The sequence below is a fragment of the Chaetodon auriga genome, chromosome 12 (genome assembly GCF_051107435.1).
Source record: "Chaetodon auriga isolate fChaAug3 chromosome 12, fChaAug3.hap1, whole genome shotgun sequence".
Taxonomy (NCBI): Eukaryota; Metazoa; Chordata; class Actinopteri; order Chaetodontiformes; family Chaetodontidae; genus Chaetodon; species Chaetodon auriga.
The window spans coordinates 6,891,348-6,914,287 of record NC_135085.1 but is presented as its reverse complement, the minus strand read 5'-3'; the positions used below and the strand labels follow the sequence as shown (position 1 = coordinate 6,914,287).

The following is a 22,940-nucleotide window of genomic DNA, read 5'->3' as shown; positions in this document are numbered from 1 at the left end:
CACTATATAGACGGTTCATGTGACAAACCCACAGACAAATACAAACCAGTCACCTGTCGAGAACATCAATGCTGGACTACTCTGCAAATCACATTTCATTTCTCTTAGTTTGTCGCTGTGACCCCTTTCATACAGTCACGTTGTTATTTGATACATTGCTATCCTATAATATGGTTTGCAGCTGTCTGAAGGTTAGTGAAAGATCATAGTCATTTCAACATTGGGATTTAAAAATACAGGAAATTTTCTGGCTCCCGGCCCTGGGCCGCCCCACCACCCCTACCTCTGTCCACATCCTTACATTTAGACAAGGGGACACGCAGTGAATCTCACCACTAGGCAACCACTTGCTTTAAAATATCAGAGCAACAAGGATTGTGTTAACTAGTTCCTACATTGAGAGGCTACAATTAGGTAGTCAGATTCAGATACCAGGTTAAAGTTAAATGATTTGAACATCCCTGCATTATGTGAATGAAAGCACTAAAGGGCATAGCAAATCAGAACTTAGTTTATTTATGTATTACAGATAATATAAGGATACATACAGATCACTTACACATTACATTTTGGAGATGTGTGATTTTGAGAGAGGCTACTGGCAAAGCAGGAGAGGGTGATGATGGAAATGGATGGGAGAGTATAAATGCAGTCATTGGCAGAGCGTGTTTCTGCTCCTCTTGGGTGTGCTTATGTTTGGCAGATTTGTCTTTTTTCCCTCCGTGTGATGCACTAAAATCTATGTGGCCCATTTTACAAAAACACAACTTTGACGGACACTGCTCTTCATTAAGTACGGATAAGCCTCCTCCCATTTGGTGAGATGCATGCAAAACTTTTAAACCCTTCTTTGCCTTCTTCCCTTGTTTTTCACTGCTGTGAGTTCCACAAACAGTGAGAGTGATAAAATATTTTTTTGTGAGGTGATGAACTGATAATTCAATAACGTGTCCTCATTTGTGTGCTTTCATTTCTCGAACTGGAAATATTAATAGACAGACGAGGTGCAGGCACACATACGTCCAAAGAGATGACAGAGTACGAACAATCAGGGCAGAGGTGTCTCCCTCTTCTCGGATATCCCCCGATGCCTTTTCATCTGCGATTCTCGGGAAGTCCATTACTATTGCAGACGGGTATCGTGCTTCTGCACCACAATCAATACTCTTCCATTAAGGTGATGAACGGTCCGTTTCCCCAACCCTCTGCAGTCAAGACAAATTCTCAGGAACCACTGATCCAAATCAGTCAGTGTGGGCATGACAGCACTCCCAGGCAATGTGAAGGGTAAAGAGAGTTGCTGACCGAGGAAGTCTGACCAACTCTTCCATCCCTGCTGATGGACGTCTCCTGTGTAAAGCATGCTATCCGGTCATTTTTCAAATGTAGAGCAAGGGATGACTTTTTATCTCTCAACTCTCGAAAGGTAAAATCTTACCTTGGAGGTAATTTCAAGCTAAATTTGAATTGATAAGTCTGCCGGATTAAGTAATTTAGTCTAACATTGGGCCTTCTCGGCGAGAGGTGAGATATGCTATTACTTTTTTCTGGTCCAGGTAAACATTTTGAATTTTGAGAAACAAATGCTTCTATCCAAAAACAACCCATCACTCTTCAAGTGTCAAGAGGTGACGTGATTCAAAAGAAAACCTGAACACTTAAGGTGATTTTTGTTTTGTCTCACTTCTTCAGATGAAACAATGCACCATTTTGGTTTAAAGGACAAAACTGTAGAGGACAGTCATTTATATTCCCATTCTGGCATCAACAGGGTGACATGGTAACCGACTTGGCACCTGTGGAAATTAAAAGCAAGTTAAGTGCCAAGAAAACATATTTCCCCACAGTATTCTCAGTAAACATTAGTATCCTTGCCTACCAGCTGACAAGAGCACTCACTGTGATTTAATTTATAGAAGAAATGCAAAGTCACCCTCCAAGAAACAGGAATTAACTTACTAATTTTACAGAGATGGACATGTTGTGAAAAGCTTGGCAAAGGCAGCTGCATGTTAATTTAATAAAGTCAGTGCATTTAGCTCCCTCCAGAAACTGTTTTCTTTCAGTTTAACAGCTGACATGTTCCACTATCCTGTGGTAATCTGAGGAGAAATGCAGAGTGGCAAAGCAATTACTGGGTGACTGACAGGCTCGCAGCTGAACATTTTGTTAGCCAACAAAGCAAATACTGCATAATGTTCAAACAAAGTTCACATATTTTCTGTGAAATGGAAAGAATGCTGCCAGTGTTGGTGATGAACAGTGTTGATCACTAAACAGATCTACACTACAGCACTGGATGAATAAAAGAAGAAGAAGTAACGCCACGTCTTTGATTAAACTGTTTACACGCTTACACCTGCAAAATGACAGGGTACTGCTAAAGCTCCAACGGATGTAATATTCCCATATAAAAAGACAAAAATGAATCTGAGGTATCACTGAAGTGGCACTCCACCTATTTTTCATGTCAGTGTAAATTGGTCAGTCATGGGGAGGACTGATAAGCTCAAGAAAACAGTCGAAAAATGTCATGTAGAGCTCTGAGGGAGGTTTGTCAAGTCTGAGAAAATGACTCGAGTGGCATTGCCTGTTTTTTCCATACAGGTAGGCACGATCTAGTAAAAGACATTACCGAGTAGCATTATGCCAAGTGTGGCACCTGGGGTTTTTGCAGCTTGACCTATATTAAGGACTAAAATAGGGCTGCGACTGATAATTGTTTTACTCACCAATTAATCATTTAGTCTGTCTAATGTCACAAAAAAAGCACATAGGCAAAAACCGTGCTTTGAGCTACATGCTAACAGCACCTTGCTAGCGTGCTCACGATAACATTGCTAACATGCTAATAATAGTAATTTGGCCTTCATGGTGGACGTTACCAAGAACATCGCAGAGCTGAACCTCAAGCTCCAGCAGCTTCTCTCTGCTTTCAATTGTGAAATAATTTGAAGAGAAATTAAAGCTTCTATGATTTCTGAATATGCTGCTGGGTGTGAAAACTTCCTTCAGGCTTTTGGTGAGAGGTTTCAGGACGTAAAAAGTAAACAAAAGAACTGAATGTATTTTATATATGAAAACAGCTGATGTGTCTGACAACCTACAACATGAAACTGTTGAGCTGCAAAGCAACAACCAGCTACTGTGAGCAGCTCTTTCCAAAACTGACTCTTCCAAAGACTCAGTTCTGCTCAAGACTGACTGATCTAACCCTGCAAAACCAGCTGAGAGCATCATCATCATCATCATCATCATCATCATCATCATCATCATCCCTACCATCTAACATCAGACGCCGCACAAAAGAGAAGCAGTTCAAGCCATCACAGAGGTTGGTGTGACATATGTGTTAAAGAGTCTTTTTGGGGGCACCACTGAGTATGGTCCTCAAAGGATGTTCTAAAAATTGAAATGGCTCTTGAGGGGACAAAGGTACCCCACTCCTGCTATAGACTCTATAGGTGTGAAAGTGTTTATAAACAGTTTGTCTTTATATGTGAGGCCTGTGATTGACTGATGACCTGGCGACTTGGTTTCAGCACTAGACGATTTGTTATTGGAGTAAATCCATCTCTCGCAAGTTCCAGAACTTAAAGGACTCACAATACTACAGTGTTAGCAAACCCCCTTATAGTAACTCCCCCTGAACTGACACTGAAGCTTCAACACATGATGGCAAAACTCCCAACTCTCCTCTATTTTAATGTGGTACGCCTGTACTGTTTCTGCATTTTGCACGACCACATGGAACAAACAGATTGATGGATGATGGGCTGACATCGGGGTGAAGGATTCTTCAGTTTTGTCATTAATCTCTGGCTTGTGTCATATGATCTGAATAGCAATAACAGCCACTCGCTCTCTCCACCCAACCTTATTAATGAAAGTATAACGCTGTGGTGTCACACTGCAGATACGTCGTATATTATAGCTGACAGAAGTGGGGGACCAACAGCTTGCTTGCTGTGACCCTGAGTGATGATTTTATTTCAGTTCTGGTGAGAAAGGTTGGGTTCCCAGAAGTGGAGTCACCTTTCAAACACAATGCAACAGTGGTGCCATAGGCAGGAAAATAGTTTCTGTCAAAAAAAAGGCCACTCCAGTGTAGGAAATGTCCTTCAGCCACCCCTGACACACAAGCTGTACCTCTCCTCTACCGTTGCTCTGAGGACAATATGGACTGCATTCAAGGATTATAATCAACAGTTAGGACTCAACAACTGTCCTCTGTCTGTCACTGTTTGGATCGATACTTATAATTAAACTCTTAATCTATTTTAAGGGGGGATTCTCTGTGCTGTTTCCCATCTTCCACAGCGAGGACTGCTGTAGCTGATGAGATTGCTGATAGCAGTTGGATAACCAACTGGAAAAACAGTAAACCAACACTGACAATAAGAAGTGTGTTGTACGTTGTTCTACCACTTAACAAGCCATTGACATACAGCTGTGTTTATCATCTTGCTAAATCCTGTAACCTGGTGACGCCCATGATGGATGTTATGACCCAGTGATAAAATGGCTTGGCTGCAGCTGTGCCTATAAAAGAGTCTGCTTGTCCTTATATCCACACCCATGCTGCCCTCTGCTGCTTTCTTTTGATAGTGCACGGTGCCCTTTTGTATACCGTCAGGTTCAAATTCTTCCTTGACCATCACTTTGATCTGAGGGATATTTGAAAAAACTAATGAAAGACATTTTTTATGAAATCTGTTGTGAATATTCATGATACACAGAAGTTAAAAACTATTGACACCCAGTACACCTGGACCTTTAATCAAGCACCACCTGCTGTGCACACTGATGTGAGTAACAGTCAGCCCAAACATAAGGCCTCTGAATGAAGCCACAGCTGCTGCTCCTGTAGATAATAGTTTTCCTTATTGTGGAAAAAAAAAAACAAAAAAAACCATCAATAGATTGACCAGACTAAACTAACAATATTGAATTGTGGGTTGCTATAAATGTTGCACCCTCTAGAGGCCGGAGCTTTAAACTTAGTTTTGTTGAATGTAGTCTGGTATATTTTATATTTTTCTAATGAAAAGACTTTTCTCATAAACCTCAACTCTACATGTTAAACTTGAGCTAGAACTATCCTGTTATGTTAGTCCTCTTATGCACAATACCACACCATTACCTTTGCACTACCCTCCTTTCCCAAAACTATCTTATGTTTTTGCTCTATCTATCTATCTATCTATCTATCTATCTATCTATCTATCTATCTATCTATCTATCTTCTGTGTAATTGTAATTTGGTATTCCTGATTTTTTTTTCCATTATATGCTGTTGTATCACCTATTTTATTGTTTAATTCTATTCTAATTTTATCCAATGACCCTTATTGTAGTTCTAATTCAAATTTTTGAATATTTGTTTATGCAGTCCTCACCTACACGTGCACACACACGTCGATAACAATTACAATATCCTGCTTTGTCCACTGGTAATACAGAGTGAGATACAACATGTCAAACAAAAGGGATAAAACACATAAATCTAGTGGACATTTTCAATATGTATTTGAATATTTTGTCTCTTGTTTGTTATTCGAAGCTTGAAATTCTCTGCTTGCCAGCATTGCCTTGATACCATGCCATGGTGCAGCCATACCTGTATCTGCCAATCTATCTATCTATATATCTAATAAAATTCCCATGCTGACAAAAATAAAGAATAATTCCATTTGTTTGGCATGAAGTTGCTTGATGAGGTGTCACAGGTGTAGACACTGCTTCATGAATCCATTGATTTTATTGTAAAAGTAGTATTATATAGAAGCTGTGTTTCAGAAGGCCTCTCAACATTTATTAATTGCGATGTTCTTAAATTAATTTAGAATCTAAATTTGTTCAGTCTGTCTGAGCAGCTGTGCTTTGATTTGTATTCTCTGCATTGTGAGCACACATACAGGCGGTCTGCACTGGGTGTGTTGCACAGCGCCTTCTCATTGATCTCCTGAGTGATGTCTGCAGACACATTTGTGTCATGTCTTGATCCTGATGAAGACTTTCAGATGAAAAACACAGGCAATATCAAAGGCTTCTTCATATGCTCAGACAGGACTTGCCTTGAATATTTTCTTTTTCAGACAATGCTTCACTTGAAAGCAAGACAATGCAACTGCTGCTGAACCGTGTACGCTGAGGCCACAAGTGGAAATTGCTGGTTAATGCCACGATTTCTCTTTGTTTCACAAGATTCTCGTGCTTAACAGATGTCCTCATTAGATAACCTGACTGACAAGAGTTTGAACCGGACCACAGGCAAGAAATAACAAACATGTCTGTCAGGGAAGTGCACCGTGTTTACTTCTTGTTTTACTTTCTGACATGCTAAAATGTGGTGTAACGATAGCATAGGTAGAGGGGAATTATACAGTCAGAAAAATACTCATTGATATCAGCTGTGTAACAATATTTATATATAAAGTTTTCTAACTTTTAGTGTGGTTACTTTTAACATACCAGACCAAGTTAGGCTGTAGCACCCAAACCTCTGAGTGGACTGAACAGAGCAAGGGTGCATTTTGTTTCCTATGAAATTAACTTTTAATTTGAAGGAAAGAGATTGTTTTTTCTTCTTCTTTCAACAGTTATCTAGTCTCACTTTAAAAGGCCACAAAAGGTCTGGAAATGCTGGTAAATAATAGAAATGATGGGGCAATGATGGTCATGTAGATTCAATACTTATTAATATTTGTCCATGTGCTTTGATTATTTCTTTTTTCATATGGTTTTTTTTCCCATACTATAGTATGTAGTATGAAGACTTAAAATACAACTTAAATTCTCATTCTTTAACTATCTGTGTGCCTTTTTATGAGACAGGGGATATGACAGAGGGATGACAGAACCAGAAAATAAAGCATGCATTTGAAGTAAATGAAAAACACCCAATATTTATCAAATATGAACTGTTCAGAATTCTGCATTTGAGTGGTATGAAGGCATATGACTATGAACAACCACCACGAAACACAAGACCACTGCGCTGATCTTTAAAATAGATTTTATTTACCATTTTGTAATTCAACAGTTTACGATATACAGCTGACAGGACTAAGACATTTCAATGGATTTTGGCCCTAAAGGTTGAAGAACAAGAAGAACAGACATGGTTAGATAGATAGACAGATAGATATGATCGAGAATACCAGAAGATCTGTGTTCTCTTTTCTCACTTGTGCTTTTCCTCTCCACTCCTCCCATGAAACAATTTACATTGGCATAGCAACAACACACCGTTTGTCCACCGTACTTGTTTTTTTGTTTTTTTTTCTTTTGTATCTTTTATTGAAATGAAAGTGTGAATTATTATTCTGATTGTAGATTTTTTTTCATGTGGCTTATAAAAAAAAAAATTCTTTAAAGTGCTGACACATGAGATTAAGTTTATATGAGCAGTAGTAGGAAATTCAAGAGGTAATGTTCTGTAATTTACAGAGAACCACAGAAACCAGGTAAAATCACAGTTTTTTCTTTTTTTTAGTTCAGTAGAACAGTTGTGCTGTTAAATTGTGTATAAAAATGGTCCAAACCTTCATGTTCGTCTACATCAGTGACTTTCTGCAGAGCCACCTCAGTGGAAAATGGTAATAGGCAACACTTAATAAGTAGTTGAGGACATGGATCAGTTACTAACTATTATCAATTGTGTGTCTTTCAGCCTTCCAGGAGGACCAAATGGGTCTTACTCTTTTGGTAGCCAGAAAATTGAAGGTTTGCTTTACTAACAAGAGAAAAAAAATCAAAATATAATGGTAACTGGACCCTTGCCTGATACATATTTATCACATAAATGCCTAAAATGCTCATCTAAAACAGTATATGTTCTGATACTACGCATCAGGGCTGCATGAGAATGAAAATGTGGATTAATGGGTCCTGATGCTAATTCAGTCTTGGTTGAAAAGTAATTTTGGTGTTTTGATTTTGCTCATTTTTTTAAACATTTTGCAACAACTAGACAGAAAAAGCCAAACTGTTTGGGTTAAGGGCCACAGAATATTAAAGGTAAACAGCGATGTACGACTGTCGGCACTGCAGCGTGTAAAATATAGCTTTAAGTTCATGCGATACGGTTTAAAAAAGGCATCGTCATGTAGCTGCAGCTGCCATCCACACCACAAACTGACAATTCTTTTGTAGTTCAAGTTTCGCTCCAAAGCTTTTTGTTTGGAAATGCTTTTTAATATTAACTGGCTTCTTCTTAATTTTTCTAGGAATACAACTTGTAAAACAAACATGTCACTGAACATGAATAAACAATGAGTAAAATCTGAAGATAAAATATGTAGTTTTCTTTCTCTTTTAGTACAAAATGTTTTTTTTTTTTTCTTAAAAGATAGACTATATTATTAGCAGAATAGGACTTGGCTAGTTCTGATAGGTTAGAGGTACATTGACATCAATACTGACACTACGCCTGCTCTACATGCAGGCTCAGCAGTAAGAGCTAATCCACTACACACAGAGTACACAGTACACCTGACATCGTCTACAATACGCTACAAGAGAAATGACAAAATCAAAAACAAAATGAAATAAAACCCACTCTCCCTCGACCCGCAAAAACACACTTACCCCCCCTCCCCAAAACAAAAGCAAAGATAAACACACACATACACACTGTCCGATTATATATTTTTTTACAATACTGTACAAAGGGAGGAAGAATTGTGGGGCCAGCAGAGATGGTGAGGGCTGGGATATATAGCACGGTAACATGGTGGCTAAGCTTCACTTACTACAGCATGAACACATGAGACAGGCAATTACAAACAGTCTGAGCTACAAGCCGTCCCAAAATACACTGAGAATAATAAGTTCATATTCACCTTTTTCAGCAAATAAAACCTCATTTAGAAAGCGTCATGATCCTTAGATCGGTATTTCTACTCAGAGGAAGCAATGCAATATATATTTAGAGTATTTAGTAGATGGTGAGAATGTATTGTTTCATAGAGCACCTGGTTTCGCAGTAATTTCATTAAAAATAAACGCTACCACAAAATACGGCATGTGCGATGTGAATAGGAGTAAACCAAAAAAAGTCATAATGGACCGCTAACTACCAGCCAATGCTACAAGACTCTGCTGATGCTGATACCATGTACGTTTCTACCATCTGAGAACCTTCCTGTAAAAAAAACTTGGGTAGAAATGTGTGCTTGTTTCAGAATGCATCGCTCGCTGTGCTGATTACTTTCACTACATTTGAACGTCTGTGCTTAGCGTTGATCTCTCTCATCGTTACTCTCTCAGCACTGAGCATGTCCAGCCCCAGGAAGCCTCGTCTGTCTTAACAGCTGCACCTCTGTTGTGCCTTTACTACCCTGAGTGTCAGCATCACCCCATCTGGTGGATTAAAGGAGCAACTGCACCATCATGTCAAAATCACCACCCTCTTCTAAAGACATGATTTGTGGGGAATAGTGGTGAGAGGCAAGAGTGGAGAGATTACGTCTGAAACTGGGTATTTTCAAATTCTTGCAAGAATAGATCATCATTTCGGAATATACCATTTTATGTATTTTATGACAGCTCGCAAAATATGAGAAACCGAAACTACGACGTGAAGAAACGTAACAGCCAGACCTGAAACAATCCCAAAAATCCTGTGCAGCTAAAACGCATCTCACTACCACCTGAGCAGGCGTCCGAAAAAGAATCTTAGGTCGAAAGGGCAAAGGAAGATGTGATCGTCACACGGCTGTCTGGATGACCAAAAAACTACTATTTCCATGTATTTGTTCTGCAATTAGACTGTCGTTAACCTCCGCCATCACACCACGGCAAAGATGTCGTGGATCTTAAAAAGACCCCTCTCTGTCCTGTTACACCCTCCAGCCAAACAGCAACAAATCACTTCACAGACGAGGAATGGTAGACGTGGTTAATTATGACTCTGTAGTTTTTATTTTTTGTACAAAATAAACATATGTTGTCCTCATAATTATTTACTAAGTTACTTTAAAATAATGAAAGGTAAAAAGGAGAACTCTACTGAGAGAACGATACTATACAGCTACATTTAAAACTACACAATTCATTTCAATGGATTTTTTTAATCTGTCTTCTTCAGGAAACAAGCTGCATCTCTCCGCTTTCTCTCTCTATCTCCATCAATCACAGCACAGCTTGGCTCAGAGCTTTAAAATAAATGCCTGTAAATACATTAAAGGTTCCACTGACTGGAGGAGACAGCGTACCAGTCTCTCTGAGATATACAGTATATATGTTACCAAAAACATGTGCAGGATTCGGGTAACTCGGGTAATGTTTTTGGTAACATGCCTTAATGGGGCAGATTGCTACGACCCAAGGGAGACACAGACTATGACACACCTCTGATCCTTTCACTAGCTACCTCCTCTAGCCCGGATCCTCCTTCATAGACCACATCCCGAGATGCGTTTCACTCGAATAGAATGCCTGGAAGACTTAAGAAGAGATGGCACTTCAATGTACAGAGTTGCATCCACCTGTTGTGTGTGTATGTGTGGGTGTTTTTCGACAGCGGGGAAAGTAAGGTGGTTTCAGTCCCTATAATCTTAACAGGCCATCGTAGTCAAGATTTCCACAGGCGAGGAACAATAAACCACAACGTTTCACTTCGCTCGGACCCTGAGAACTGGGCACTGGGATCTCTTCTGTCAAAAAACTGGAAACAAATGTTGTGTGTGTGTGTGTGTGTGTGTGTGTGTGTGTGTGTGTGTGTGAATGCAGGGGCAGAGAGTACAGTACAGTTCACTGACATTTCTCTGCCGAGTTTAAGCAGCTTTAGTGGAAAAGGTTATAAACGGAGGAAATTTTCCACAGAAAATCAGCCCTAAGTGTCAGTTGCCAACTCCGGTGTTTGTTAAATATTTGTGCTCTGTAGAAGGTTTTTTTTTTTTTTTTTAAAGAAGAAGCAGCATAAAAAACAACAGGCTTAGTCTTAAGCTGAGATCAACTATGGTTGAGGTCACTGTGTGCTGTAAAATGTACAATAGTGTGAGTGTATGAGTGTGAATGAGTGTATATTCGCCTGTTTTTCTGGCCGCAGAATTGAGCCTATTTGCATCTTTCAGCATCATCGCACTGTAAATGGCCAGTCCAGGCACAGTTCACCCTGCTCCTCTTTGTTACAGCACCACTGTGTATCACATCGCAACAAGTCTCCAGCTGTTGTATCACTGCTGCTAGAAAGTCACCAATCCCAAACAGACCCAGCTAACAGAATAAAGGAGAACAGTGTGTGTCTCTATGTTGCTGCATGCACAAAACAAACACATGCAGCTTCACAATCTACTGTACCTCTAACGGCATATGAAGATGACATATACACGTTTTACAAAAAAAAAAAAGGAAAGGAAAAACAAACTGCATTATTAAATTATGTGTAACAAATTAACAACCCGCCCACACACACACACACACACGCACACAAACACACGCACAAATCTTTTGGATGATGACCCAATTTTTTCTTCCTTTCGTTTTTTTTTTTTCTTCATTTATCTAGAGACGACACACAGATAGATAGAAGAGGTTAGGACAGATATAATAAGCCCTTACAATATGTAAAGGTCTCCAGTGAATGGGATCTCCCCCACAGAGGACTGCGGGAAAGCGGGGTGAGGATGGAGGAGAAGGGAGGAGAAGGGAGGAAGAGAAGGAGGAGACTGCGGGGAGCGGGGGGGGGGGCCCCCGCCCGGTAGCGCTGACAGACCCGGGTGCCGTCTATGCGCTGGGGTTGGGGTTGTTGTGTGTGTTGGTGGAGCCGTTGCTTCCCTGGATGGTGAGGCTGATCTCATCCTTCCTTTCCTTTTCCTTCTCCTCCTCCTTCAGCTCTTCCTTCAGCTCCTCCTTCTCCTTGAGGGGACGAGCCTCCACAGTGTCTTCGGAGGCCATGGGGGCGTAGCGGCCTGTCCGGTGCTCCTGCAGGGCAGGGCCCCACTTTGGATGTGACTGGCAAGCATGCTTCAACCGCTGACAGAAAGAGGGACGCATTATTCAGCGTATTCAGCTCATACAGCCAAAGATATACATGAATTATGCTTTCATCTCAGTCAGTGATTTACAGTGCACATACATCAGCTGGGACTGGGACACTTCAACTTAAATTTCAGTTGTTTTCATTGTTTTTCAGTTGAGCTGACGTTTCCACTGCTTTCATTTCCGGCTTTTTAAATGACACTTCAGATGCTTTCATTTCTTACGCTCCACTGACAGTTCAAGCGCTACCAGCCTCGACACAGCAGCTGACTTCTACTCCTCAACTGACAGCTCTTCACCTGTTCACACTTCAAGTGACCCTGGCGCTTCGACTACAGCAGGTATTTCAACCACTTCACTCTCTTACTCTTTGAATGACACTTCAACTGCTTTCAGCTGTTACTTCTTAATTGTTAGTTCAACCACGTTCAGCACTTACATACAAACTGACAATCCAACTGCCTGCAGGGTTGAAACAGAATATTATATTTTGACTTGAAACACATTTTTTGAATTTTTTAAGCAATTGCACTTCAGTTATTATTTTGGGATTTTCTTAAGAAAATGTAGATTTTTCTACTTAGTAAAAATTTCTGGAATTTTAAGCAGGTTTCTGGCTAAGCTTAGACACACACATGAAATCCTTTTCTACTCTCAGCTGACTGGCGTTAAATGAGACGACAAGTTGCCAAGTAATGCTAGCAACAGGAATTTTTCAATACAGAGAGTATAGATATTATCACATAATGTATAAATTAGTTAAATTAACAAATGAATGACTGGTGTTGGCAGTTTGTTGAGAAGTAGCCATCGTATGAAGAAAAAATCCTTTCATATTTCACAGAGGAAATGAAATCTATGAGGACAAACAGCTGTAGGGGTGCTGTACCTCTCTGAAGGTGGCTCCTGGGGACCTCGAGATCTTGTAGAGGGCATAGAGAGGTATGCAGACCACTGAGGACAGAGCCATGGAGAAACCGATAGCCAGAGACCAGCTGGGATACACGTAGTCATTGTAGGTGATGGGCTTGTACTGGATCACCGTGAAGATCAGGATGAACTACATGGACAGAGGAGAGACAGGGATGCGTATGAGTTTTATCATTTAGAACAGGAAAAATGCCCTCAGGACCAAAGCTAATGCAAATTAAACCATCAATTTCACAAAAACAGATAAAACATGTAAGTATATACCACAACAATTAGTGTTAAATCAGCATTCCCCATCCTCGTTACAATTCGGTTTGAAATGTGCATGAACTCAGCACAGGTGAGATCACTGTGGACTGCAACACAGCACACACGTGTTTTTATTTACAAGGTGCAGATTCCCAACAGCAGTGAGTGTAGTCGCAGCTCCAGCAGAGGGCCTGGAGAGCAGGGCATTAATCTGTGTAGTGAAATGAAAGCGCGAACAAAAGTGCCTGAAATCTGACCAGTAATCCACAACAATGAATTTCTTGGTTGGCCCAGCAGCTTAGTGGACTAATACTGCTGCCTGCTTGGGAAATACCATTGATAGCAGCTGCATGTGTCTATTTCCCAGTCAGAAAGATTTGCTTTTAGGGGTTTATGTTGGAAACACAGCCAACAGTAGCCAAACAGATTAGTGCTGATGGCAGCTCAAATGTAGGTCAGGTCCCGAACAATGTGTCAGCAACACAGCAAAGTTTGGAACCTTAAACTCAGCATCCTTCAGGTTGCTAAATCAACGTGTGGTCTGCTTTCCGCAACAGTCAAATCTCCAAACATGTTATGTGTTTCAGGAGACATGATTCATGCGACTGCAGCAAAGTTCCATTTTGATTCAGTCTCCATGACTGTGGTCGCAGATCAGCTACTGGGTGTGTGTGTGAGTGTGTGTGTGTGTTCACTTACAGAGATAATGACAGGGGAGATGAATCTCCAGCAGACTTTGAAGAAGAGAGGAGGAGGGAAGCCCAGCATCATCTCAACATCTTTAAAGTAGTTAGTGTGACCTGTGATTAAAAAAGAAAGTAGTCCATGATAATGACATATATAATATACAACACACACACAAGCCTTTACCTTAAGGTGAACCTTTGGACTGCTAATACCTGACTGCTCTAACTGAATGTGTCTGGTTTCTTTTATAATTTCTCGTCCATTTCTGCTAAAGCCGGTGGCCTAGGCTGCAGCTGAGGGGCTCCAGTTTGACTAGATTTCTTTTTTAATCGTTTTAATTTGACAGATGGATTTGTGCAGCACTAAGTGTCCCATATGAGATGGTGTTATGGGGGGGGGAACCCCTCAGTTACCAAGAAACAAATCCATTTTAATTTAGAGATTGATTTATCAGCAGCACTCAGGTAGAGGAGGCTGCACTATGACTTTAATAGCCAGGGAAAATACACCACCACCGCTCAGACCGCTTTCAAACCACAACAATATAAATCAAAGGAACGTCACAGTTACCACTTCTAATGCATAATGAAATGCAATTTAATGGACAGACTTGTGGAAACTGAAAAAAAGGGAGCTGACTTTAAATAACTGTAAGTTGTGTGATATTTCCAAGATAGCATCAGCGCACTTATCTCCACTGCCTCTTTATTTTACCATGAGCTCATGTTCATGTGACTGTATCTAACCGCAGGCTTCTGCTTCACAATGCTGATGAACTGAAAATGTACCCAGTGTAAAATGACTCCGTGTTCAGTGACAGAGGTTGAAGGCTGTCAGCAGATCAGCCTTCAGTCTGTGGTGTCATGCTGTATGACAGGTTGTTCTTTAGAACATCTCTGTGGGGATGCGGAAAGTACCTGAAGATTCTCACTACAGTCCTCACAGGGAACACATTCTTTCAGTGTTACTGTAGGAAGCCTCACAATAAATTCCACTGTGCACCACCCTGATCTTGGTTTCTTTTTTAGTCATCTCAGTGCTCATATCAGACTGTGGCTCTGTCGTTGATGTGCCTGTACCGGTAGACAATGGAATTGCTGTTATCTCAGGCTATAGCTCTAAGTGTTTTCATGTCTGTCCTTTACACGTGTCGTGTATCATCTGCTACTGTGGGTGTGCAGCATGTGCAAAAAGGAAAGCATAAGTAAAAGGAGAAAAGGTTTTTCCAGTCTTGCAGCACATACTGATGTCCTGAGGCGGAAGTGTGTGTTGGCATAGTCAGCCTGCCATTGGTGGAGAAAGATCACTATCTCTGCCTCTAGTACAATGAAGTTTTCTTTTTGTGATTGTCAAATTTGGGTGAGTTTGCAAAAATTGTGAATTTTGAGTACTTACTCTCACCGAACCTCTCTTGTTGCCATCTTTTTTTTTTTTTTTTTTCGACTCTTGTTTGACTCAGACACACTGGCTTTACTGATGATGTTCTCATGACAGGAAATGTTTCTTTTTCCTTTCGCGCTCTATTACGGCTGTGCTGAAACTGCCTCTTTATGGAATCATTATGTCTGCATAAGGCCAATCATCTCCAGAGAAAAGTACACCACCAAACCAGAAATAAACACAAAATTACAAACCACACAGCGACTATGTATTTATGATAATGTTAATCTGTCTGAGAATATGTTTTTTCTCTTTGAAATGCAAGGCTTTTGTCATAAATTTCACATGAGAGCAACATACAGTTAAAGAACACTTCGCAATGCAGGATGTTCAGTCTGTTTCCCTCCTTACCATAAACATACATGACGCAGATGCACATTATGCAGGAGATAATGACCAAAGAGAAACTAGCAGCATAGTTGTCCATCAGTAGCAACCAATAGATTCCTGCCTGCACACAGAAAACAGAAAATGAGTCAAAACCACATCTCTGGGAAAGAAAACAAGTTGCGTTCAAACACATGAATCTGCGTGTGTCTGGGACTTGCCCGTGTCGTGAGTGGCACGCCCAGTAAGAATCCAGCTGCAGCCACCGACAGGGTGACCACGGTCTTGTTCCTGATGATCCAGTCTGTTCCGATCTCATCGACAATAGCTGTCACCAGAGTCTCCAGCAGACAGAACTGCAAGGACGCAGGCAAAAGGTTTGTGGATTCAGTTAAATGGGAGATTAGATTGGACAGCAAATTCCTTCTTACATGATGAGAACAGGACATTTATCAGTGGGCAGGATGTTTATGGCAGTTCATCTAACAGTTTTCCTCAACATTTCCCTCAACACCACAAATTACAACCTTATGTTGGCGGTACAGGAAAGTCAGGGAATCGCTAAAGTCAGCAGGATTCATAATCTGAGCACTATGAATGTCTGTACCAAATTTCATGGCCTCCCTTCCAATAGCTGTTGAGATATTTGCAGATATATGCAGTTCATGTTGATTCTTATTCTACTGAATTCACTCTGTCTGTTTACTGCATCAGCATGGAGCTGTGGACAGCATGTGCCACAGACACAACTTCAGACTAAAGACAACATCTGTCCATCATCATTTTTAAGATAGACATCTGTCAAGCTGAACACCGCGGCATGTAAACTCAATCCACATATTTAGATATGCCCTTAACAGAGAGGCCAGACTGCTCCTAAATCAGAATCTGAATGGCCCACATGAGCCTGCTTTAAATTATCAAACAAATAATTCACATTAAAGTGTTGGCATCTTTAGACCTGAGTATAGATTTGGGTGCATGCAGAGCCAATGTGCAGCCTCACCTGAGTGCCCAGTCCCAGGAGGATGAGCATAAAGAAGAAGAGCAGCGACCAGAGTGGTGAGATGGGCAGCAGAGTGAGGGCTTCTGGGTAGGCCACAAAGGCCAGGCCCGGGCCGTGGTCGGCCACCTCTGACACGGGGACGTTCAGGTTGTGTGCCATGAAGCCCAGGATGGAGAAAATGACAAAGCCGGCATACACACTGGTCGCACAGTTGGTTATACTGATGATGATGCTGTCCCTGTATGGAGGAAACAGAGGGGAAAAAAAATCTGAAACCAGCGCATCCAGCTTTGCTGTCAATTCCGCTGTCCCTGCACACAGAGAAAACTTTAAGCTATAATTATCAATGAAAGGATGTGCTCTTGAGAGTGTTAGTTTAACACTCCTCGCTTAAATTAGAAGATGATCATGTTCTGTAATTTATTCAAAAATCAAGTAAAAAGAAAATGTTCCCCATTTCTTCCCCCAGTGGTGACACTCCCTCCACCCCCCCTCCTGCATCATCAAACAAATAGTGGGTGGGTGATAGCACAAAATTTGTTGCAGATCCAGGCCAGAATCGCTGATCTTAATACCAGTACTGATACTCTTCTGCTAAACGCTCATCTGCCCACACCTCCTGATGAGCTGTCTTTGATGTGGTGCATGAACTCCTACATGAGACCATTGCAAATGACAACTTTTTTACTTGTCTTCATGGCTCAAGGAAACAATGACCAAATGTGACTCCATCACACAGCGGCATGTGAATCCATGAAAAATGTTGCTCAAACTATCTGTGGTTGCTAAAGCACAGCAGAATTGCTATGATTTTCATCTCAATGACACAAAAATGGCAATAAAAATAAAGCCTATGTGCAGCCTATGATGATTGCTCAAAATGTCATAAAATAGAAACATAAATTTGAAGAATGGGTTTGCTGGTCCAGGACCGCTGTTTGTGATTGAATTAATATTTAGATAGAAGTCATATCAGAGAGAGCTCGCAGTCTGTTTGGGATGTCTAACCCTTAGATCAGACCTGAGCAGAGTTTCCTCTCTCTGAGTTGAGATGATTTGCTCTCAGATGAAGACACAGTGGTGTTGACACGTTAGTCTGTTTGCTCCATTAAAGGCAGCAAAGCGATGTGCTCTGGTCCTTTTCTTCCCTTGGCGTTTGCTGTATTTGTTCTGAGGAGCACCTGTTTCATCTTCACTCTGACTCAGACTCAACAGGGGAACTGTGTGTTTGCACGGCGCTTTGTTTCCTCACACTTCCTGTTCGAGTTATCGCAGAGGATGTCTTTGAAGGCTTTGATGCCAGTCCCTTCCTCAAACCAGCAGTCAGGCCCCTGCTCAGTCCTGCACTCGCTGCACTTCTGCATGTGCACCAATTGATGGTGTTACAGGAGTGCAGAGACTGACTCCACAGGGACGGAGCTGCAGAACACAAGCTGATTAGGCCGCCGTACAGCTGTGTGCTCAGATAGCACAACCTCGAGCTCCTGGCAGAGGAGCAAATTATATCTTCAGCCTTTCTCCTCGCCCCCTCCAACCCCCGACGCCCTCACTCTGTCAGCATGTGTGGACAAGCTCAGGGGAGTAAATGACATCTTTCCCTCTCTCCTTATCTCCTCCTATGTCCCCTTTCCTCCATCTTAACCTTCTCCTCAGCTTCCCGCTCGGTCCCCTCGCATACAAGCACAACCAAGTGCAACTAGCCTCTTAACACAAGTCTAAAAAAACATTATCTCTGTTCCTCCTCCCATCCCACCTTATCTCACCTTCTCCCCCTTCCCTTTTTAGACCTGTAACCTTGAAGTTGGATCCTGACTATTTCACCCTCCTCTTCTCACTTTCTCCAACACTCCCTAGCCTTGACTCATTGGGGGGGGCGGGGGGGCGGCCATACACCCTGCACAACCTGAGACAGCTTCTCCTCTCCCTCTCGCTGGTTGTCTCTTCCCTCTGTACTGATGCCTTCACTAGCATGTGGTTTGGTGTCCCCATTCCCCTTTTCCTCTTTCTACTTCATCTTTGCTCTTCTCCTAGGCCTCTTCATCTTCTCGCTCGCTCTGCCTAGCTGCTCTAATTAGTGCAAATAATAAGGTGGTGGTCTGTGGTGCTGAAACATTGCAGTGGCATAGCCTGATGCAAAAAGAGCACGGTCATATTCACACAGGCAGAGGCAGGCCGGCACATTGTAATTGTATGCCATCTTAATCCTGGGACTTCAGTTTTAAGGATTATGGTCTAACTATAGCCTCATTAATGCTTTGCAAAGTCCAACTGTACAAATTCAAAGAAGCATGGTCACCATGGTCTTTGTGGAAAGCCAACCTGTTCAGTAAACATGTTATGTATTCATTTGGCTTTGCAGCAACATTAGTATATACACAATTTGAAGGACTTTTTACCGCCAGCTGATCTCCTAAAGGAATACTTTACATTTTTGGGGGAATTGCTTATTGAGCCTGTTATCTTAAATCAGCACAAATACTTGAAGCAGGGGGAAGTGGCTAGCTTAGGTCCAAAGGTAAAAAAAAAAAAAAAAAAAAAGACTTCAGCATTAAAACACTTCTAATGCTCACTAACTGCCATGCTGCTTTTCATGTGTTTAATACATAAAAATCTAGGTGTAAAGCTGGCATGCTTGTTTTTATGGGGGGTTGGACTATTTCTCAGTTGGCAGCAGTAACTTCCTGAAGTTGGCCTCTGGTTGGCTGGAAAACACATTGACAATAGGAATCCAGGAAGTCATGGAAGGCAAGAAATTCCTCGGCTCAAACACTCCATCAAAACCGGTTGTTTTAATACTTGACATCTTCACAGGTGTTTCAGAGGTGCCGGCAGGCAGATTTTGTCACCTTTGGACAGACCCTGCCTTGCTGTCTTCATGCCACACTGATTGTCCTCCAGCTGCATATTTACCGCACAGGCATGAGAGTGACATCAATATTCTCACTCAACCCTCAGCAAGAAAGCAAAGCAAAGTGTGTTTCCACTTTGCTTTTTATGTCCATAGTCTGGAACACCCACCTGAAACAGTTGTTGTGGAACTTGTTATAGGAGGCCATGGTAATAAGCCCCCCCCAAGCACAGCCCAGGGAGTAGAAGATCTGCGACGCTGCGTCTCCCCACACCTACAAAAACAAACCCATGTATAGTCAGAAGCAGTAAGAAGAAACAGCAAAAACATTTGTATTTCCATCTGCCTGTTTATGTGAGTGAATACCTTTGCATCCAGGACCTTCTGCCACTGTGGAGTCAGGTAATACTTAATGCCATTGATGGCTCCATCCAAGGTGATGCCACGGATGAACAGGATGGTCAGAACGACGTAGGGGAACGTGGCTGTGAAGTACACCACCTGGACACACACAGACACAGATAATCAGACCAAGTGGTGAAGTCAGTTGAAACGAGTGGTGTTTCACAACCTGCCAGAGTGACAGGAGAGTGTACAGTGTGGAAAATGTATGAGAAATGTAATATAGACACACTTTGAATATTATGCCTGTGTTAGCATGTGTGCAAGCATTGGTGTCTATGTGTAAGTATGCATGTGTGTGTGTGTGTGTGTGTGTGAGAGAGAGAGAGAGAGAGAGAGAGTGAGGCTGACCTTTCCAGAGGATTTAACACCCCTGATGAGGCAGAGGAAGACGACAATCCAGGACACAGCCAGGCAGCCCAAGATAGGGAGACGGACCTCTCCAAAGTTCCCAATATCATCAGAGATGTTCAACACATAATGTCTGAGAAAGAGAGCGAGACAGAGAGGGACAGACTTTAGGTTTGCTTTTCTTTAACAAGAGAAATAAATTTCTAATTCTCACAGCAAACAATGAAAAATCAACATCAGTGTCAGCTAAGTAAACAACACTCCTTCCTGCAGAGCCTCTAAACAGAATTTGTCAGCACTTGAAAATCATCTCACTTTAAACTGACATTTGTCTTCATTCAAAGCAAGTGTTGCTGATAGCCATGCCAAAAGCCTTCCACAGAGCAAATTTCTTCTTTGTAGTATTATTACTTTGTATTATTGCTACTGGCTTTTTTGTGTCTTGTAACGCTCTATCACTCAGAAGCAATTAAAGGCAGAAGCAATGAAAATATGGCTTCTGAACACTCAAGAAATGGGACCCAGAGGCAGACAATATGTCACAAAAGTGATGCACTAGATTCCCCAAACATTGTTTGCTCTGAAATCCCATTTAAGGGTTTTATTTCAAATGGGAATTATACTAAATGACTGGACCTATATGCACGCAACACTGACAATAATTATTAATATCTTCATGTAAATTAAACAACCTACGCATCTTCTCATCTGCCTCAGTAATATTTCTCTTCAAATCATTACAGTATTGTCAGTATAAACATAGAAAGGGGGGTACTTGCTCCAACAATGTGGCTAATTGTCATAGATGTAGAGATTTTGAAAGGATTTGCTCAGGATTGTTACATGAGCATCTGAAGTGTGATGGTCTCAGTGGTATAAATGCTTATCTGTCATTGCCATGTTGGTGTTGTTCCAAGATCATAATTAATGTTGCTGCAGGACCATCATTGCAACTGACCAACCAGTGATAAAGTCCACACACTGAGCAGGTGGGTGGTGGATGAATGGCTCACGGACAGGACCTTCACCTGGGAGACCACAGTTTGTGTCCCATGTGGAATTTATTCTATGTTGTTAACTTACTTTTGGACCTATTTGACTTTTTCAAGGTCATAATCATGGTTTGGGTTAAAATAGATCACGTGTTAGAAGGTTCAGTTCTCCTATGTGTGTATTTTTTCAGTCTCAGTTTGAGTCAAAAGCTGCAACATCATAAAAACATAAGTAGTCAGTTGCAGTGATGGTCCTGGGGCAACATTAATAATGATGTTGTGGGATGAACACCAGATTGTGCATAAATGCATAATGGACTAAAACAGTTCAAGCCTGCCAATGTAAAGAGAATAAACTGTTAGTCAGGATAAGCCAAACACACACCCTTCTGAATGCCACTCATTTAATCTGTAGTGGATTTTCCCAAAGAACAATAAGGTGATAAAAAAAAAGCTGAAATGTGGTGTGTTCCTTACTAGAAATAAGACTTGCTGGCACTTGATCATAAAGTGATAAAGCAACAGTGTTGTGCCGTAAGTGCCGTTCAATGCATGGATTATGTCCTGACATTAAAAGGAACGGTACTTTTCCCACACCTTTGGTGTTTTCACACCCTGAGCATTACATAAGGCACAAAAGTGAACGGACACATGCAGTAAGATATGACTGCATGAGGGAAAGTCACAGTATTTTGGTGAAAGCTGGCTCTCTGATATTGAGAGTAGACATTAAAGGAGCAGGTGAATTGTTTGTACATGAATGGTTTGTTGATTCTATCAGTCAGCAAACCAGATCCTTGATGGAAAACTGCAGCAACTAAGAAATGATACTGAACAATTAATTGATTAAACATTCGAGCAGTCCACATTTCAATACGAAATACAAGTTCAACACAAATATAAAAGGCAAAGCTGTTTGTACTGAGATAAGAAGTCTTAGTTCAGAACAATATCAGCTGCTGAAAGCCTTCGTCTATAGTTGATTCAATTCTTAGAGGCAGCTGAAAGCAGCAGGATGGATGTATATGTGAAATGCAGAGCCATTGTACAAGATGATCCACTGTAGAGACCTTGGTTAAGTCAAGTGTGACTAAACGTCACCTCGGTGCTTCTGGCACATTAAACTGGTTGGTTATACAGTAGCTCTGCACTCTGCTGGTTGAGGTATGACAACCTGAGAAATGAAAGTCGTCCCTCTCTTCCCTCATCCAGATGTACAATATATCTGAGAGGATGACCAATCAAAACATTTATATTTCACTTCACCATATTTCACACAGCGCAGCTGCACCTACTGTATACGACCATGTATAGCAGTTGCACTTGAATACACCCTCATTGACCTTACATACATGACTTAGCGCTCAGCTCTGATTTGGTGAGTGCTTTGTGGCTTCACCATTAAAATGGAACCCATGAGTTGTCCCAAACACTGAACAATGGTAATATGGGAAATATGCACGTCACTGCTGATGACACTGGCCCCACACTGCTCAGAAGCTGCTGCACTTCCAGTCAAATCTAGTTCAAATATTTGAATGCTTGAGGCATGAGGCATGTTTGGTGCAAGCTTATCTTATAGGTACAAGTCAATTTTGACCTCTGTGTCAAGTACGATAGGCCTAGAAAACTGAGAGCGTACATAACAAAACTTACATAACAAAGAATACTATCAAACAGATCCTTGCTTGACTAAAACTACATGAGGTCACTCTTCTGA

General features: G+C 41.4%; 1 protein-coding gene across 4 annotated transcripts in view; it reads right to left on the bottom strand.

The window, feature by feature from the left end:
- Window positions 1–10,912: 10,912 nt before the first annotated feature.
- Window positions 10,913–22,940, bottom strand: part of slc6a9 (solute carrier family 6 member 9) — a 57,023-nt gene continuing 44,995 nt past the window's right edge. For 3 of the 4 annotated variants that reach the window (XM_076744679.1, XM_076744677.1, XM_076744680.1), the window contains 9 exons: window positions 20,229–20,361; window positions 19,842–19,976; window positions 19,646–19,749; window positions 16,628–16,865; window positions 15,843–15,977; window positions 15,646–15,745; window positions 13,867–13,967; window positions 12,878–13,048; window positions 10,913–11,982 (listed from right to left, as the gene is read on the bottom strand). In XM_076744679.1, coding sequence (XP_076600794.1) covers window positions 11,734–11,982; window positions 12,878–13,048; window positions 13,867–13,967; window positions 15,646–15,745; window positions 15,843–15,977; window positions 16,628–16,865; window positions 19,646–19,749; window positions 19,842–19,976; window positions 20,229–20,361 — 1,366 coding nt within the window. In that variant the 3' untranslated portion in view covers window positions 10,913–11,733. Of the gene's footprint in view, window positions 11,983–12,877; window positions 13,049–13,866; window positions 13,968–15,645; window positions 15,746–15,838; window positions 15,978–16,627; window positions 16,866–19,645; window positions 19,750–19,841; window positions 19,977–20,228; window positions 20,362–22,940 lie in introns of all 4 variants that reach the window. The other variant, XM_076744678.1, reaches the window with a different exon arrangement.